General features: G+C 53.1%; 1 protein-coding gene across 1 annotated transcript in view; it reads left to right on the top strand.

Annotated features, from left to right (window-relative positions):
* RGS9 (regulator of G protein signaling 9) overlaps positions 1-19,116 on the top strand; it is a gene marked incomplete at its 5' end in the record, with an annotated part of 90,175 nt that extends 71,059 nt beyond the window's left edge. The window contains 6 exons of the mRNA XM_081218634.1: positions 3,117-3,204; positions 3,696-3,834; positions 5,476-5,561; positions 8,024-8,141; positions 16,603-17,060; positions 18,457-19,116. Coding sequence (XP_081074760.1) covers positions 3,117-3,204; positions 3,696-3,834; positions 5,476-5,561; positions 8,024-8,141; positions 16,603-17,060; positions 18,457-18,607 — 1,040 coding nt within the window. The 3' untranslated portion in view covers positions 18,608-19,116. The remainder of the gene's footprint in view (positions 1-3,116; positions 3,205-3,695; positions 3,835-5,475; positions 5,562-8,023; positions 8,142-16,602; positions 17,061-18,456) is intronic.
* Positions 19,117-19,383: the final 267 nt, after the last annotated feature.

Below are 19,383 nucleotides of genomic sequence, written 5' to 3'. Positions count from 1 at the left end.
ACCCCAGCTCTGGACGACTCATCAATGGGAGGCCCCTTCAGCCTCGTAAATACACTGCAGTGGGAGACACCTGGGAAAAGCAAAGCCCAGATCAGGACCAACTTCCCTAGGCGGAGCATTCCATGGGCTTCACCACCTTCCCTAAAAAATTTACTTTTATGGGGTTCCTTTATTTCTCTCCAAGTCCCCAGTCATGGGGAGCATCGCATTTGAGCCTTGACACAGGCTGGCTCCCCAAGACCCACTGGCCTGTGAGGTTGCACCTGAAAGTATCCCACGGGACTTGCCATGAGCCTGTTTGACTGCCGGATGCACACATTACATGCTAAGATGGATTCTTGAAAATCGCTTTTTCTGATTAAGCCTAATTGCCGTGAGGTAATAAAACCCAGAATAGTTGGATGGGAAAGGGAGCTGCTTTTAGAACAGGTCGGAAGCAACTGGTGAATAAGTGGATCTGGCGCCATCTAGTGGTCGGCTAACAAGCTACACCCTGAGCTTATCCCACCCAGGCGTTCCTTAGTGTTGGTTAAGAATCCATCCCCAAGATTTCCCTGCGTTATTAAAAGAGCGCTATTGGTGATCTCGGGATGAGATTCCCGAGGCTTCCAGTATGAACAGAACACGTAAATAATCAGTTCATTTAATTAAAATTTAAAAATTGAGATATGCTTCACATGCTATAAATTCACAGACCGTATCATTCGCATGCCCTTTTATCCTGTTTTTTTTTTTTTTTTTTTTTTTTTTTGCTGTACGCGGGCCTCTCACTGCTGTGGCCTCTCCCGTTGCGGAGCACAGGCTCCGGACACACAGGCTCCGCGGCCATGGCTCGCGGGCCCAGCCGCTCCGCGGCATGTGGGATCTTCCGGGATAGGGGCACGAACCCGTGTCCCCTGCATCGGCAGGCGGACTCTCAACCACTGCGCCACCAGGGAAGCCCGCTTTTAAAGTGTGCCGTTCAGTGCCGTGTAGTAGATTCACAGAGTTGCACAACGATCACCACTATATAATTCTAGAACCTTTTCACCACCTCAAAAAGAAACCCCTGACCCATAGAAGTCCCTCCCTATTTCTCTGTCTTCCTCTGCTCCCAGCTCCCCGGCCCACACCCCCAGCCCTAGGCAACCACTAGTCTACTTTCTATTTTCATGGATTTGCCTATTCTGGACATTTCCTATAAATGGAAGCATACCACATGTGGCTTTCTGTCCTCTTTCACTTAGCATAGTATTTTCAAAGTCCGTCCACGTTGGAGCATGTAACGGTGCTTCATTCCTTTTCATGATCAAATAATATTCCATTCTGTGAAGATACCACATTTTGTTTATCTACTTCTCAGGTGGTGGACATTTGGGTTGTTTCAACTTTTTGGCTATTATGGGTAGTACTGCTATGAACATTCACATACACATTTTTCTGTGCTCATTTAATTTTTTTTTTACCCTGGTAAAATATTCATAACGTAAGACTTACCATTTTAACCATTCTAAGTGTAGAGTTTGGTGAAATTAACATCACTGTGCACCTGTCACCACCATCGGCCTCCGGAACTTTTTTATCTTCCCAAACCGAAACTCTATCCCCATTAAACACTAACTCCCCACCCCTGCACTCCCCGCCAGCTCCTGGGAACCATTCTACTTTCTGTTTCTGTGAACTTGACGACTCTGGGGATCACATATAAATGGAATCAGACTGTATTTGTCCTTCTGTGTCTGGCTTCTTTCACTTTGCATGCTCTCTTCAAGGTTCATCCACATTGTAGCTATGTCAGAATTTCCTTCCTTTTTAAGGCTGAATAACACTCATTGTATGTATGCACCACATTTTGTTTATCCATTCATCTGCTGAGGAACGTGTGGGTTGTTTCCGCCTTTTGACTAGCGTGAATAGTTGCTCATTTAATTTTACCCTTAAGCAATTAACTGTCTTGCCCTGGGCAAGGTGGTCTACAGGGCACTTGCTGTAAGACCAATGGCTGTCACTTAAGAGCACTGCTGGCCTGTTTACTCATGCTTGTGATCTCGGTCCCAAGAACACCCTGAATTTTATGCTGAAGAGGAAGGATCTCTATAGAGTTATGGGACAGAGGTCAACTAGCTTAGGATCATGCAAACTTTTCCAGTCTAAAATACCTGGGAGCCTTCCAGAGAATACTGGGAATGGAGAGGAGGGGATGGTCTGGTCCATTTCCGCCCACTGTGGCATTCCGTGACTCACCTCCCCCCTGCCCCACATGCACACGCAGGCACACACACATGCACAGACACGAATACACAGACACATGCGCACGCACAATGTACACACATACACATGCACACATAAGCTCTTGCTCTCCCACTGGAGTGACCCCGTTTATTTTCTCAGGCGAAAACTGGCCACCTGGGATGGTGCACCTAGGTGTTCCCACTACTGGGGGCTGGGAGAACTCCCCTTCCAGTTAGAGAATTTGGAAGGAAACGGGGTGGGGCAGCAGCTGGCTTTCCTCCTGGGCCCAGAGGTGCAGACTCTCCGGCTCAGGTGACCAGGCCTTCCTGAGAGCCAGCCCGTCAGCATCGCCGCTTCGGCAGCGTCTCCTTGAGGGTCTTTGGCTGAAATACGCCCTGCAAGGAGCCCTAAGAGACGGGCTCTCTGTGCACAAAGGAGGTGGCAGTCACGTGCGTCATCGACCAGGAGCAAAGTCACCAGGACCCTTCACGGAGCAAACCTACAGAGCAGCGACGCATGCGTCCCAGCCTAATCAGATGTCACTTGTCCAAGCAATGTGTGCGACATCCTGGATGAAGAGGAACGAGACCGCCTCTGGGGGTTCATCTGAGCTCTGACTTGTGTGCCCTGGGGGAAAGCGCAGGTTCCCGGCAGACACGTAGGCTGCACACAGGGCACGTGCCCCCCCGGAGCACGTAGGTGCGCTCACTGGGGTAACAAGCCTCTCCGGGCTCTGGACGGAGGACGTGTGGTCCCGCCCCCGACGTGGTCACTGCTCCAGGATGGGATGTACCCCAGCTGACCCGTTTCTCTTCTTTCCTCCCCTCCCCTCCCATCTGGACTCCTGTCCGGCTGTCCCCGTGGACCCTCCCCCCCTCCCCCGACCCCCCCCCCCACCCGCGCAGGGGAGAATCTGGGATTCTGGGAAGCCTGTGAGGATCTGAAGTACGGAGATCAGTCCAAGGTCAAGGAGAAAGCGGAGGAGATTTACAAGTGAGGATGATTTACAAGCCAGATTGGTGGGGAGGCCTCCCCCCCCAGACACCCCAGCTGCCCCCCCACACCCCCCCCGGTTACGCTTGAGGTCGGAGACTGGATGGAGGCCCCCCACGCCTCGCGTCCCCATCAGTCACCTCACCTCGCGCTGTGGACACCTCACCCCTGCTCCGGGAGGCTGGAGGTCCTGGGAGAAAGCTGGGGGAGGGTCACCCCACCCACTTTTTGCTCTCTCTCTGCCAGAGGTTGGGAATTCCAAAGTCAAACACAAGTTCACATTCCCGATGCTGGCAGGGCTGTTTTCTTGCTTCTAGGAAACGTTGCTTGACGGCCTGTTCAAATGCTTTAGAGTCTCCTTAAAAAAGGCCGACTTTCACCCCGGGGGACCCAACCCACGACTGTCAACCCCTCGCTCCCAAGCAGCTGTGAACTTTTCATTCACTGACCTGGTCTGGCTACTTTTGCTGACATCTTCCTCCCCATCTCAGGCTGTTCCTGGCCCCAGGGGCGAGGCGGTGGATAAACATAGACGGCAAAACCATGGACATCACAGTCAAGGGGCTGAAGCATCCCCACCGCTACGTGCTGGACGCCGCGCAGACCCACATCTACATGCTCATGAAGAAGGTAGGCGCGGCCGTGGTGAGGGTGCACGGAGGCCTGGAAGCGCCTCCCTCCCCAGGTACCGGGAGGGTTCTTTAGATGTGGGGAAAAGGGAGAGAATGCGTGGTTACTGCTTTGCGGTGTTAGATGCAGGGCTGTCAGCTGTCTCTTCCTCCTGCCCGCTGGGCTGGCCCCTCCTTGTGCTCCTGGGCCCTCTGGCCAGGGAGGGCTGCCTGCAGAGGCTGTGTGCCCTGTTTTTTTAAATCTATTTATTTTTATTTTTTTTATTATTTTTGGCTGTGTTGGGTCTTTGTTACTGCATGCGGGCTTTCTCTAGTTGCTGAGAGCGGGGGCTACTCTTTGTTGCGGTGCGCAGGCTTCTCATTGCGGTGGCTTCTCTGTTGCGGAGCACGGGCTCTAGGCACGTGGGCTCAGTAGTTGTGGTATGTGGGCTCAGTAGTTGTGGCATGTGGGCTCAGTAGTTGTGGCTCGCGGGCTCTAGAGCACAGGCTCAGTAGTTGTGGTGCACGGGCTTAGTTGCTCCGCGGCATGTGGGATCTTCCCGGACCAGGGCTCGAACCCGTGCCCCCTGCATTGGCAGGTGGATTCTTAACCACTGTGCCACCAGGGAAGCCCCTGCGTGCCTTCTTAAGGCTTCTCACTCTGCAGTCGTCGTATAGACCGTCATGACATAGTGGCTGCACCAATTTACATTCCCCCCACCGTGTAGGAGGGTTCCCTTTTCTCCACACCCTCTCCAGCATTTGTTATCTGTAGACTTTTTGATGATGGCCATTCTGACCAGTGTGAGGTGATAGATAACTCACGGTAGTCCTGATTTGCATTTCTCTAATGATTGGCGATGTGGAGCATCTTTTCATGTTCCTGTTGGCCATCTGTATGTCTTCTTTGGAGAAATGTCTATTTAGGTCTTCTGCCCACAGTTCTCATGACTTTGACTGCTACTACTTAGTCTTTAGAATGGTACCGTTTCAATAAATTTTTGAAAATTCTCAATTGGTTGTTGAGAAATTCTCCTAGATGTTTTCTGTGGGCTTTGTCCCGTGTATGTTATGACTAGAGTTTGCAGTCGGCTTGCGGGGAGCAAGCGTTCAGGAAGCGACTTCCCTGAACCTGCCGAGGGTCCCAGCAAATAGCCACACAAGAGGAGTCTGAGCCTGGGGCTTTTTTTGGTTGGGTCGGGTTTGGTATTCTCTTGCCTTTCTACTGAAATTCAGGGGAGAAGGGGTTGTGAGTGGGCTTCAAAGTGGAGGTAGTGGGTGGGCAAGGTTGGAAGCAAGGGTCTGCTGTTCCAGGCGTACTTCGCTGAAGAGCCCTCGAGATTCTTCGGGGGCGGCTATGGACCAGGGTTCTCTAGCGTGAAAGGCAGCAGCATCTGGCCAAGACTCAGCATGTCCCACACCTCGGATCTCTGAGAATGTGCATTTCTAGCAAGTGGCCAGGTGAAGTGCATGCTGCCGGCATGGGGACCGCACTTGAGCACCGTGGCTTTAGACACACATCTGAATGCCTTGCACACAAGGATACAAATCCTCTTAACTTTGCAATCTCACTGCCGAGGGAAGGCTGGGGAAACGGCAAGTGTCTTCGTTTGATGTGACACTTTGCCTCTCATAATAACTGTTTTTCTCTTGTTCCCGCTAGGACTCTTATGCCCGCTACTTAAAATCCCCAGTCTATAAGGAAATGCTGGCCAAAGCAGTTGAACCTCAGGGAACCACCAAGAGAAGGCAAGTGGAATGGGTTGCAATCACTCATTGCCTGCTGCTTTGTTTACAGGGGAAGGAGGGTCTCTTTCAGCCAAATGGCTATTATCAAGATATTTGCTGGCTGAAAATATTGGGGACGGGGAAGTATTTCTTAGGGTCTGACCGCCTTATTGTCTTCACCATGCTCTGAAATCACGCTGGCAAGATGTACATAGTAATTACTGCCAGTAAGTTTTGTTTCCCTAACACTGGTTTCAAAGAGTTTTGATTATGAGTTGGGATAATGACCTTTATTACAAATGGAAGCATCTCATTGGCTTTTTAATTGCTACACTTCTCCACCTCCAAACTGATGTGTAAGAATTAATTTAGCTACATCCTGGTAATGTCCTTTGTAATGGCCTAAGACCGTGGAGAGAAGAGCAGATTGCACCCCAAGAAAAATATAGACTCTTAGGGAAAATGTACAGGGAAACTCTAAGTATTCTTGCTGACCTGGGGGGACTGCCTTCTTTATTCATTCTCACCTTCCTCATTGGAGATATGGAGCATCCCATCTGGCAAAGCCCTTGGGCAAAGGATGAAATGTTCTGAGGGGCAGTTTGAACTCCTTATCTGGGGGAAAAAGAAAACTCTACAGGGACTGAAGATTCAAAAGAGTAGCCAAACGGCAGCTTGAACAAAGACGCAGGACTTTGGCGGAGGTTTTCCCAGCGCCAGCGCATGTCCTGTCCCCCCCTCCCCCGGCCCCCCCTTAGTAGATGTCCCCCCCCACCGTTTGCCAGCTCAGCCCACGCTGGGCTCTTTTTCCAGAGTCTCCAGTCAATTCAAAAGAGGGGTGGCTGGACCAGAGCCTTTGTCAAAGAAGCTTAAAAAAAAACCCCAACTTGATTTCATTCTTGAGGATAATGGCCCTGTTATGAAAAGGAGAGAAAGGAGGTCTTTGTGGTGTTATTCTTCTAGGTTCACGGCGTAAGGAAGGGAGTTCAGTGTCCCTGGGGACTTGAAAGCTTTTCTTTAAGCCACAAGAAAGGGCCATAATAGCTCCAGAAGTTCTGCCAGAAAGTAGTGGGGAAGGGAGGAGAGCTTCGTACGTCTCTCTCCAGATGTTTTTTAAGTTGGCACAGACCTGAGAAATCAGCTGAGATCTTTTGTGGGGCATCCGGGTGCTTGGCTGGGGCGGCACTAGACCACAGGTGCAGTGCTCGCCTGTGAGGTCGGGTACCGCGGTCTGGAGATGCTGTCAGCGCTGCCGGGAGTGAGAACACCCCCGTGGGACGTGGGAAGCCCGGCCCGGAACTATGTGGGGATGGCAGGGCGGGTATGAGTTTGTCCCGTGACTCTCAGGCGTGAGACAGCGCACAAAACTTAATTTTTTCCAGAACAAGTTAAATGGAGCTCCAGGCAGGCAGGGCTGATGGGAGCCCCGACTTACGGGTAGGGGAGCCCTCTTCCTCCCTAGGGTGGATGCTAGAGTTCCAGGGGCTGATGTGGTCCTGAAATTTGGGGAGGTCCTAGGTTTTAAGTCTCCCCTTGCTGCTGAAATGCTTATTTTCCAAGCCTGCTCTCCATCGCCTGCCTCACTCAGATACCTGGAGCTTTGTCGTGGCTCCCGAGGTCTTGGTGGAGAGTTTGGGGTCGGCGATCCACGACTGGCTTTCGTGGAAGGGGCTGACGGCTCGCGCATGCGCACAGTGCTTTGGAGGAAGGGTCCGCCGGGTCTGGCGCAGACGCACAGCGCACGGCTGCTCATCAACCCTCCTCAGGACCCTTCGCCTTGCTCTGCCCGTGCAGGCTCGCTCTTCGATGGCCCCGCTCTTTCCTTCCTTTGCAGAACCTTGGCTTTTGTGGTTTTTTTTTTTTTTTTTTTTTTTTTTTACGGTACACGGACCTCTCACTGTTGTGGCCTCTCCCGTTGCGGAGCACAGGCTCCGGGCGCGCAGGCTCAGCGGCCATGGCTCACGGGCCCAGCCGCTCCGCGGCATGTGGGATCTTCCTGGACCGGGGCACGAACCTGCGTCCCCTGCATTGGCAGGCAGACTCTCAACCACTGCGCCACCAGGGAAGCCCCAGAACCTTGGCTTTTGAAAACAAGCGTTCCAATTCTCCCTGGAGGCAAGAACCCCTGGGTTTCCAGTATCCAGACCCTCCTTGTCCGCTTCTTTCTGGAAGGGCCTCCAGGAAGATAAGATGCCTCATTGATTTCTAAACCTCATGAAAGGTGGTCTGTACTTGGCACCATCTGAGTCTTCCTGGCCGCGTCTAAGACTAAGATCTGATGGCAGCTGGTCCTCAGTCTGGTCCCATCCTCCCAGCGGGGAGAAAAGAGCCACGGCTGGACGTGCCTCTGAGGGCCCCCCTTGAGGTTCCCGCGGGGATAAGGGGCCGATCCGGAGTCCGGCCTCACCTCCCGCCAGATGTGCCAGTGTCGCTTCGGGGAGCGCGTGACCCTCCACTGACCACCGTTCTCTCCTCCCTTTCAGCTCGAACCTCCCGTTCATGCGGCGTACCCTGCGCTCCAGCCCAAGCCCCGTCGTCCTCAGGCAGCTGGAAGAAGAAGCCAAGGCTCGGGAAGCGGCCAACACGGTGGACATCACGCAGGTCATGAGCAGGCTGGACCGCAGGAGCCAACTCAGAAAAGAGCTGCCTCCCAAATAAATCCACAGTTACTTATTTATTCCTGGGGGTGGGGGAGAGTCTAGAGGGTTCTGCTCCCCATTCATGGGGCGGTGGGCCAGTCGGGTTCACCCCCAATTCCTTGGACCCCTGTCTTGGGCTTCCTCCTACCCCTCCAGATCGCCAAGGGGCCGGGCGGGCACGGGGGAGGGGGAGAGAGGGGGGCTGCACCTGACTCCGTTACTGTGACATCGCCTCTCTTACCTTCCGGAGTCCTTGGGGGTGAGAACCAGAGAGAAAAGCTGCTTCGTGAGCCCCCATTGGTGAGAAGGGCGTGGTTAACTACCCCCAGGGCGTCGTTCCGCATGTTTGTTTCCAGTAGCTTCCAGAAGCTCCTCCTCCCGTCTCTCCAATTTAGACTCTGCCTCTAAAGCAGCTGGGGACGGGCCCCCCAGCCAGGGGCTGGCTGCAGGCCTCCCCTGTAGATGCCCTTTCCTGGGGCCCCTCTGTCACACCTGCCTGGAGAAGCTCTGCTGAGACATTTCTTTTGAGCTTGTTCTTAGTCCTAAGTTTTGAGGGTTGGTGGGCTCTCTTCTTCACTTTTGCCTCCCCATCCCCCTTTTACATGATGCTAGGAGAATTAGTAGCTTGTAGGAATGAAGGACTTAGGCCAGAGGCCTCCAGAGAAGTCCAGGTAAAATGGAGCATCTTTTTGGTTAAAGGACGAAGGTGCTGATGTCTTCATTCATGGGAGGAGGGATGGTTAGAGGTCTGTGACATTTTCAAAATGAGTCAGGGTCAAAGATAGTACTCTTTGGGATATTATCTAGATGTTGGTCCTTCCCTCCTCCGTAGCTTTAGATTAGGCCAGCCTGTGGTCAGGGGTGGGGGTGCGGGTGGTCAGGACAGTTCCAGCTCTGACCTTGGAGGCCTAAAGGTAATTCTTGAAGTTGGGTTTGCTCCTGTACACCTGTGTAAGAATGCAAAAGAGATAAAGCAAGTGGATGAGCAAGGTACCGACCTTTCTACATCAAGAAGACTCACTCAGCAAATTAACTGAGCACCTATTATGTGCCCGGCATTGGTGAATAAAATAGACATGGTCCCTGCCTCATGGAGCTTATAGTCCAGGACTGACAAAAAAATAAGGAAGCCAAGTGTATCAGGTAGCTGCTGCTGTGTAACAAGCAAGCACACAACTAGAGTGGTATAGAAGAATAAGTGTTCATGGCTTATGCATAAAGGGTCATCTCTGTGGTTCTGTTGATCTTGGTGGGGCTCATTCCCATGCCTGGTGAGGGTTGATCTGTGGCAGCCTAGGCCGGGATGAGTTGAAGGATTCTGCTCACATGTTTCTTATCCTTCAACAGCCTGGCCTGGGCATGATCCTATGAGGATGGCAAAATTGCAGGGGAGTCGGTGGAAGCACATAAGATTCTTGAGATGAAGGCCTGGAACTGGTGCCTCATCTTAATAACCAAAGCAAGTCACAAATCCAGCCTAGAATCAAGGGCTGGGGAAATCGATTCTACCTCTTCAGTGAGAGAAATTTCAAAGTCTCCTGGCAAAAGACGGGGAGATGTGGAGGGCTGAAGAACTGAGGCCATCCTTGCAATCGGCAACTCAAACAAAAATATGATAAAACCCATAGAATGTGCTTTAATGCATATGGTGCCGTAGTAGGGAGGATGCAGTGTGTGTAGACTCAGGGGGTCTCTCTGAGGTGGCAGCGGATAAGCAGAGGATGAAAAAGATTTGGCCATAGAAGGAGTGCAGGTGAGGCAGGAAGAACTTTCCAGGCAGAGGGAGCTGCATGAGCCAAGGCCCAGAGGTGGGAAATGGCTCAGACTGAAAGGCCAGGTGAAAGGAGCCTGGTAGACAAAGGGGCAGTGGTACAAGAGGTGGGCAGGGCAGGCCATCGAGGGCTTTCCAGGCCATTGTAAGAGGTTTGAGGCTCTTGGTTTCATGTTAGCAAAGGGATTCTATTACTCTCCCTGTCTTCCCCAGTCATAGACTAGTTTACACTCTGGAAGAGCAGCTAGAGAGATGCTTTGTTCATCTCTCTTTTGAAGAATGTTGGAGTCCTCCAACTCAAGGGGAGCGCCTCAAGCAGAAATTTCAGGTGATGAACCATTGTAAACTGACTGACATGAGGGAAGGGACCGTATCTCACTCACTACTTGGAATCTGATGCTTTAGATATAGTGAATTCTGCATAAACATATTACAAGGATGGATGGATGGATGGATGGATGGATGGATGGATGGATGGATGGATGGGTGGAAAGAGCCCTGGGATTGGAGAAGGCCTCTTAGGCTCTTGTCCTCATTCTGTCGCTAGCCATGTGGTCTTGAGCAAGTCACTTCACCTCTCTGCTTCATAATTTTTGAAATGAGGGGTTGGGACCAGATCCATGTTTCTCAAACTAGACTCAGTGAATTCCAGGAGCATACCCAACCTGGGGCATCAATTTTACTTGAAGATTTGCAATGGGAGGGAAGTTAGATAATTTTTAAATTTTCACACTAAAATAATCATGAATATATTATGAATTAGACTGCAAGATGTACATGAATTTTTTAAGATAAAAGCTGAGACATCAAAGATATCTCATGCCTGGCTGTGGCAGATTCAGGCTTTTGCCCTCAGACTCTTGGGAGAGCATGGTTGCCCAGTTCTCCTGCTGTTTGGCCTACTCCTGTGGGAAAGTTTGAGAAGCATGGAACTCCAGGTATTTGCCCTCCATCCTACTTACCCCTGTATGAGCTGAGGTTACACACCTAGCAAAATGGTGGTAGGGTGGTGGGAGAGTTGAAATGCACCTTGAATTCTTCAGGACACAGAGTATGTCTTGTTCATCTTTGACTCAGCGATTCACCAGCCCACTCCTCACTCATGAGACATGTCTGCTTCATGTGCCTGTCATCCTCCTGCAGAGTACCCAGTGCTCTGTGTCAGACGCATAGTAGGTGTGGCGCACGCATTGATGGAAACCTTCTCAGTGTCAGACACACAAGAATCCCCAGTCAAAGGAGAGGCACAGACATGTCAACAAAGTAGGTTATCGTTCCTTATTGGACGGATGAGTGCTACCACATTACCCATCTGAAGGAAGGGAGATGACACATGGCTTCACTTCTGGATGCGTTCCACAAGTGTATTCTATATATTTCTTATTATTAAAGTATAGTTGGTTCACAATATTATATTAGTTTCAGGTGTACAACATAGTGATTCAATATTTTTATAGCTTATACCCCGTTTAAACTTATTATAAAACGTTGGCTATATTCCCTGTGCTGTACGTTACGTCCTGGTATCATTTATTTTATACCTAGTAGTTTGTACCTCTTAATCTCCATCCACAAATGTATTTTAAACACCTGTTTTGTGTGAGAGCCCATGGTGGGTGCTGTGGCACAGATGCAAAGATGGACGAGGTGTTCTCTGCCCTCAAGGGGCTGACAAGGGTGCATGGAGGTGATCTAGGCTGGGTGGTGTACAACACACTAGCGGAGCACAGAGATGGGGGAGAATTGTCTGGCCTGGGGGGTCGAGGGGGATCCACCAGGAAATTCTCATGTTTGGTAGAAAGGAGCCCTACCCAGTTTTGAGGTTTTGGAAGTGTGTCTGCTTCTAGACTCCAGCCACTGGTATCTGCTCCTGCCAGCTTTGATGCACTAACAGTAGCCCCACAGGGTCCATTTGAATCTCAAATGGTGTAAAAATAGTACTTATTTGGACAATAGTATTGATACATTTAAATTACTATGATATTCTCTATTCTGCCACGTACTTAGGCACCATCTTAATTCCATTAATGCCATATTGCAAACAGCTTGAGTTTCTCTACCCATGGGGTGTATATCTGATGCTAGAATATAAGTTATGCCATAAGGTACCAGGATTCATTTTCAGGCTTGGCTTTTAGAGAAAAGACTGCTTTTGTTGTGAGGGTTGAATGGAAATACAAGGGCTAGGGAGTAGAGTAGAGTGCTTAGGAAAATGCCTGGCAGATAAGTGCTCAGTAAATGCTAGCTGCCGTGATCGTCGTCACAGCCATCATCATTATCACCATCACCACCATCATCCCCATCATCCTTACCATCACCATCACCACCATCATCATCACCATCATCACCATCACCACCATCATCATCTTCCTCACCATCATCACCATCACCACCATCATCATCTTCCTCACCATCATCACCATCATCATCCTCACCATCACCATCACCATCATTATCACCATCACCACCATCATCATCCTCACCATCACCACCATCATCACCATCATCACCACCATCATCATCCTCACCATCATCACCATCACCACCATCATCATCTTCCTCACCATCATCACCACCATCATCACCATCATCATCCTCACCATCATTATCACCATCACCACCATCATCCTCACCATCATCACCATCACCATCACCACCATCATCACCATCATCACCATCATCATCATCAATATCACCATCATCATCACCATCATCACCATCATCGCCATCACTGTTGTCATTGTTGTCATCAGTATCATCATCACCAACCCTAGTAGCTTCATGGTCTTAAAGTAATCTTGTTCTTCCTTGCATTTGTCAGTGTTGCCCAGTACAGTGGTTCGTTATTCTTTATTATTTAGGGCATTTCCTGAGGTGTATCGAAAGCCTTGTTGACCCAAACCATCTTACTTTCTCTTCTCCCTCAGAGTCTAGCTCTCCAGGGACCATTAGGATATATTTGAGGGGAAGAGAGTGGGGAATTGATGTCATGTCGTATGTCCGCAGTTCCTAGGAGAGGGCTGACCAGCAGCAGTGTAGTGACTGGTCAGTCCGTGGGTCCCCAGTTTCGTCTGTTCAAGATGGGAAGGTCTTGCGCTGGGCGGTGGCAGATGAGCTGACCCGTAGGAGAAATGGGGTGTTCGCCCACATGGATTTTTCCCCACGGGGCCAACTGTGCTCATTTGCTTTTGGGGGCAGCAGGGAAAGGGCGAGTGAGAGGGGCTGGGAAGGGGGAACCGGTGCATGGCATGCGGCCCCCAGAAGGCGGCCCTCTCCGCCTACCTGCTCCCAGGAAGTGGCCACAGGGTCTCCTGCAAATTCTCAGCCAGTTTCCGTACGGAAAGTGAGTTGCGTCTCTGCATCATCTGCTTTGCCTTTCATTAAAAGCCTGTGCTCATGTTCTCGTGCCACAGAACGCACTCCATGTCATGCTCCTTCTGCAGCAGAATAAAACAGCAGCACAAAACAAAGCCAAGCACTCCTTTACTGTGTCTCTGTTGTGTCATTTCTTTGCCACGTGCCTCGCACGCTGCTGCTTTGCTGCTTCACACCCGTGGTGGGTATGGGAGGGGCCAGGGTCGTGGTGGGAGTGGGTAGAAAAAGGCATCTTGCTCAGAGTGTCCAGGGCCAGTTGGGCTGATGCCTGTTTGCCCAGAAGAAGGGACTTTCTCAGGCCAGGTAAGTGAAGCAGGACAGTAGCCACCTTCCTAACGTGTCCTGTCATTCATCCTGGAAAAAAGCAGGTGCTGGGGGGAGGAGTGGGGTGGAGAGGAAGGGCCAGAATTGGGCGGGGGGATGTGGCGGGGCTTGGCGGGGCTTGGCTGTGCTAAGCTATATCGTCTTGGTCAAGCTGCATCATCTCCATGAGCCTCTGTTTTTTTATCTGTAAAGTGAGGATTATAGCAGGAGTTGACCGCAAATTCTGAGTGAGTGGGATTTAAGGTAACGAACTGGGGGTGGGTGTGTCCTCGCTTAACTTGAGGCCTCTCCATCTCTCTGAATAAAGCCTGGTTCCTAGTTTGGCATTTTGGCCCAGGACCCCAAGTCCTGTACAAAGCCCCCAGGCAATGGGCTGGCAGCGTGGATCAGTAGGAAAAACAAAGGCTTTGGGGTTACAAGGACCTGGAGTCAGAGTCTCATTTGGTCACTGGATTAGTTAGCGATCCCCCAGGGACAAATTAGCACTGACAAGCACCATTTACCAGCTCATAGTTGACCAGGTGGGACTGGGCAGGACTCTCTGTTCAGGGTACACAGTCAGGGTGTCGCGAGGCTGTGTGTGTTCTCATCTGGAGGCTCTTCCACGTTGGAAGGATTCCGTCTCTTGTCGTGGGACTGAGGGCCCCATTTTTTTTGCCAGCTGTCGGCTGAGGGCTGTTCTCAGCTTCCAGAAGCCGCCCGAACTCCTTACTGTGTGTTCCACACCCTCCATCTTCAGAGCCAACCATGGAGAACACCTCCCTCGTTGAATTCCTAATCATGCTCCGAACCTCTCTTGACGTCTGTCTCTCTGGCTTCTAGACTCAGATTTGAAGGGAACAGGTGATGAGATCAGGGTCGCCGGGATAATCCCTTTTTAGAGTCGCCTATGCCGTATGCCATAGCCTGACCTTGGGGGATGACTGCCCTGTGACATCCACAGCTCACACCCATCCTGAAGGGCAGGGGCAGGCATCTTGGTGCCACCTTAGAGTTCTGTGTTCCACAGTCACTGGTCTGTGGTGGGAGCCTGGGGACGGTACTGAACCCCTCTGGTCCTCGGTATTCTGGTCTCTAAAATGGGGTGGTAATAGATGCGTTGCGCACCTGGCACATCTTAAGTGCTTCATAAACTGCAGGGCCGTACACCTGACAGTCATCTCCCAAACCCTTCATCAGGGCCCAGCCGTCCCTCTTGTTATTCTCCTTCGCAGACTGTGCCCTGTAGGAGACAGGTGTCGGAAGCGCAGTGCACAGCTCCCCGAACTTACTGGGTCTTGCTTACTTGCAAAGCATCTCCTTCTCACAAGCAAAGTTTGTGAGACTTTGCTTTCCCTGAGTGCCCCCCGTGAGGTTCTCCTCCAGTGGGTCTGGGGTGGGCCTGGGATCTGCATTTGTAACGGACACCCTGCGCGATGCAAACTACGGAGCCAGTGAGCCTGGTTTTGCAAAATCTGCTCACCGTTCCCCGCGTTCCTGGGGCTTGGCTTCTGGAAGCCTTAGTTTTCTCATCTGTAAAATGGGCATAATAAGAGTTGACTGCCTCACCGAGTGGCTCTGGGAGATAAATGTAATAGTCCACATAAAGTGCTCAGCCCAGAAGCTCACATTTGCTAAGTTGTCACTGCATGTTAACAATAATCACAATGATGATCAGTATAATAACCCAGTTGCCTCGGCTCTGGGCCTTGGCTCTGGTTTGTCGGCCTGTCTGAGCAGTGGAACAGCATCAGTGCCTCCAAGCTGCTGTTTCAGAACCGAGTGTTGCTTGAGCTTCAGGGAGCTGGTGGGAGAGAGTAGAGACCGCCCTCCCCCACCCCGGCAGGAAAGCTCCCTGTGGCCCCCTGGCCTTGCTTTTCCTCTCAGGGCTGTTCTCGGATGTGCCCTTCCCTCTTCAGGTCGGGACCAGCACCCTCCTCAGAAGCCAGCAGACTCCAGCTCAGCGCCTGGAGCTGCCCTCCTTGGGCCCCAGGGCAGTGCCCAGGCCCCTGGGGGCAGGTGGCTCCCTCTAAGCGGGACATCTGTGTGGCTGTGACAGTTTCAAAGGGTTTTTCCTCCCTGAAGGCATTTCTCTCTTGGAGGCAGTGTTGGTCCAGCTGTCCCAGGAGCCCTCTCCCCGCCAGGACCAGCACAGCCCCCAGCTCCATCCACACTGGGCTTTGATGTGGCACGTGGCCAGGGCAGGCCTTCGGGGTGACGGGGGGGACACAAAGCAGGCCGAGGAGAGGTGAGAGCAGAGAGCCTTCCTGCTGAGGATCCGGATTCTCACTTCCGCCGTGAGCTCAGATGACGCTCTCTCGGGCGCCTTCCCGACAGCGTGCCTGAACCCATGCTGCTGCCCACTGCTTGGCCCCCGTGGCCCAGGGAGGCTGACACCTGCTGACCTACTTCCCCTTTCCCCACCGATAACCTCCTTGTCTGTGTTTCCAGGCTCCTTCTCCGCGGAAGGTCCAGGTCCTGCTGCGCTGCCTGCGGGGAAGGGCATGGGAAAGGGTGGGCCCGGTCATCCCCAGGGGTGACCCGTGGACATGGGTCGGGGCTCAGGACAAGACGGGTGGTCTTAGGCCTGGAAGGATCAGCTCTCCCCCTGGCACCTCCGCTGCTCTGTGAAAAGGGTGTTAGATGTCTCCAGACTTTACGCTGTACCGTGTATGGAGAAGGGAGGGCGGGACGGACCGTGGGTGCAGGCGTTGCTCGTTGGGGGTGGAGTCCAAGGCCGACTGGAAATCCAGCCTGGCCACACTCCGTGTCCCAGGCCTGGAAGAAGGGCTGTCTGTGCCCTGGGATGCAATCCCCCAGCCCTGGGGACGTAGCCAGGGCTTGGGGACGGTCAGGCCCCTTGGTGGGAGGTCTGTGTGCGGCGTGCTCAGGTGGCTGAGTCAGCCGAGCGCGGCCCGCGGGCCGTGGACCAGCCACGCCGCTCACTCGGCGCTCTCTCCCTCCTTCTCTGCAGCCGGGCCAGCGCGCGGCCCCCAGCCCTCACCTGGCCGTGTACACTGGGGCCCACCTGCCCCCCTCTCCGTCCAGCCCCCGCTCCCCGCGCTGCCGCTCGCCGCGGAGGCCCTTCCCTTCGCCCGGCCGCTTCCTCCGGCGGCCCAGCAGCACCGTCTGCCCCTCGCCCATCGAGGTGGCCTTGGAGGGCTCCCCGGGCGAGGAGCCGAAGCGGGAGGCCGCCCGTGGGCGCTCGGACGCTGAGACCGGCGGGGCCTCCGCGGACCAGCCCCGGCCCCGGGCCCCTCCCAAGGCCCGCGTGACCCTGTCCCTCGGCCGGTTCCTGAGACGAGGCTGTTTGGCCTCCCAGGTCTTTGCCAGGCTCTCCCCCAGGTGCCCCCCTGTGCCCCACGGGAAGGTGCAGCCGCTGGGGGACGCGGGCCGGCAGCTGCCACGACCGAGGTCCCGGAGAGCAGCCAAGTAAGGATGGAGGGGTGTGTGTGTGTGCGTGTGCGTGTGCGTGTGTGTGATGGAGGGGTGTGTGTGTGTGTGTGCACGCGCGGGCTTGTGTGTGTGACGGAGGGGTGTGTGTGTGTGTGTGTGCGCACACGCGCGGGCCTGCGTGGATGTCTGGTGAGGACCGAGGCTCTGTGGTCTGGGGGCTGGGGGCTGGGCTAGGGGGGCAGTAGGGGGCTGGGTAAGGAGGATTCTGGGAGAACAGACACAACCCACAGGCCCATTAAATCCCTCGGCCTCTGGGTAGTTTCCAGACACTCAGTGCTGCCCTCTCCTGTCTTTCTGAGGAAAAGGAGAAGAGTGTCTTTCTTTTCCATCTTCTTTTCCCCTTTTTATACTCTTCCACACACCCTGCTCCACCCCCAAAACGTTAATCTAATGAATCCATCGCATTTTTAAAAGGGCTGGAAAGTTCAGTGGCAGCAGTAGGACCCACAGGTGGTGCTGGGGCCCCGCACTCCCTCCCCTCCCCCACCCCTTCCTGCGCACACCTGCCCGGTGGCTCAGAGGGGCTGCAGGGGCGCTGGCAGTGTCCAGTCTCTGCGCAGGGGTGGCCCCTCTAAACCCCATCGTGGGTGGTGCTGCTCGCACCTCTGAGAACTCCCTGCCCCGAAGCAGCTCTCTGGGTGCAGAACAGAGGCTCTGAGGGGCGCTTGATCACTCCCGGACCAGGGCAGAAAGAAAAGTTACAGACAATGCAAAACAAAGAATCAGCCCCCATCTTTATTTGGTTTCAGGGGGAGACAGCAGGTGGCGGGGGCAACCTTGCACCAACCAACAGGCTCCTGCGTCTGGCCCTGCCAGGTCTTGTTGAAAGAAGGCGCCTGCTGCGGTCTTAGGTTGCCATGGATACCCAAGTATCTGGCTTCTGCGGTGCACTGTGCATCCGGGGATGGGGGAGGGGAGGGGTCAGGATCCAGGGTGAACATATCTGTTGATTCCTCCCAACTGGCTCTGCTGAGGGAATGTTCTAGCTTTGTGGCCACAGCCAGGCCACACATACAGGCTTGGGGCTTTTAAAACCTCTGTTCTCAGTGGCCACCACTTCATCAGAAGGCAGTTTAAAGGGGCTGAGGATTAAGTCCTGGCATGTCCTATAGGAACATCCTGAATTCATCAAAACCATAAAAACTCAAGCCCCTTGAAAATGAAAGTAAAGCATTTTCTGAATTATCCTTCATTCAGCAGGAAAATAGGAGCCTTCCTCCTTCCCCAATGAAAGGGGTCCACCGAGCCAATCCCTGCACACACAGCTTTTGGCAAATGCACCTGTGTCCACGCTCCTTCAGGGATGTCAGGGTGAGTTGGGGATTTGGTGACCTCCTATCCCCACACACCTGCTTTCCTCTTGTGCCTGAAGCTTCTTCCAGATCAAAATGGATGTGCCTATGGGGAGCGGGACCTGCCTGATGGACTCGGAGGACACGAGGACAGGAGAACGGAGCGACCAGGCCATAGAAAAGGAGGTCATCTGCCCCTGGGAGAGCCTGGCCGAGGGCAAAGCTAGCTGAGCCCGGGGCCCCTGGCTAGGCAGTCGCTCCTGCACACTCGGCTGGATGGGGCCGCGGGACATGCTTGCTCTAAACCAAAGTGCATTAAGATCGTATTTGGGGATTGGAGAGACAAGATGGATGGATGATGGAGAAGAGTGCGCTGGCTGGGCTTCCCCTGGCCAACCCCTTCCCTCGACCCTGACCCTTGGTCAGAAGAAAGGCATGTGGACCAGAGGACTTGACTTGCTGCCTTAAAACCGATAAAAGGTTACCTTGTCAAAGTGTTTTTGGATTGCAATGTTAGTGTGTGTCTGGTTTTATTAGCTATTTATGAGATAATCTCGTCTTCTTTGGTTTTCTGGACAAAGGGAACTGAATCACTTCAAAGAACTCCCTCCCTGTCTAAACTGGTTTTAATGTGATGCTCTCATCAACGGAGCCCCCCGGGAGGAAGCCCCTGGCTCTGACATCACACAGGAAGAGGGGGCTGGGGAAAGGCGTCCTTCTAGAATGCCAGGTGTGCTCTGATCCACCCAGAAGCAGAGGCCAAGATGGGATGAGGTGGGCAAGGGGATTGCTGGGGGAGACCCCTGTGAAGGATGATGGGCGGAGGCTGGAGAACAGGGTGAGGGCTCTCGGACCACAGTGCGGGGCTGACCTCTGGGGAGGCGGTGGGCAGGGAGTCTCAGATGGTGGAGCATTTCCAAGAAAGTTTTGGCCGGGCTGCCCGGGTGTCCTTGAGCCTGTGTCTTGTGAGAATGGTTCTGCCTTAGGACCCCCACCAAGCAAGGTCA

Source organism: Mesoplodon bidens (assembly GCF_964165515.1).
Source record: "Mesoplodon bidens genome assembly, chromosome: 19".
Taxonomy (NCBI): domain Eukaryota; kingdom Metazoa; phylum Chordata; class Mammalia; order Artiodactyla; family Ziphiidae; genus Mesoplodon; species Mesoplodon bidens.
This window is presented reverse-complemented; position numbering and strand designations above follow the sequence as displayed.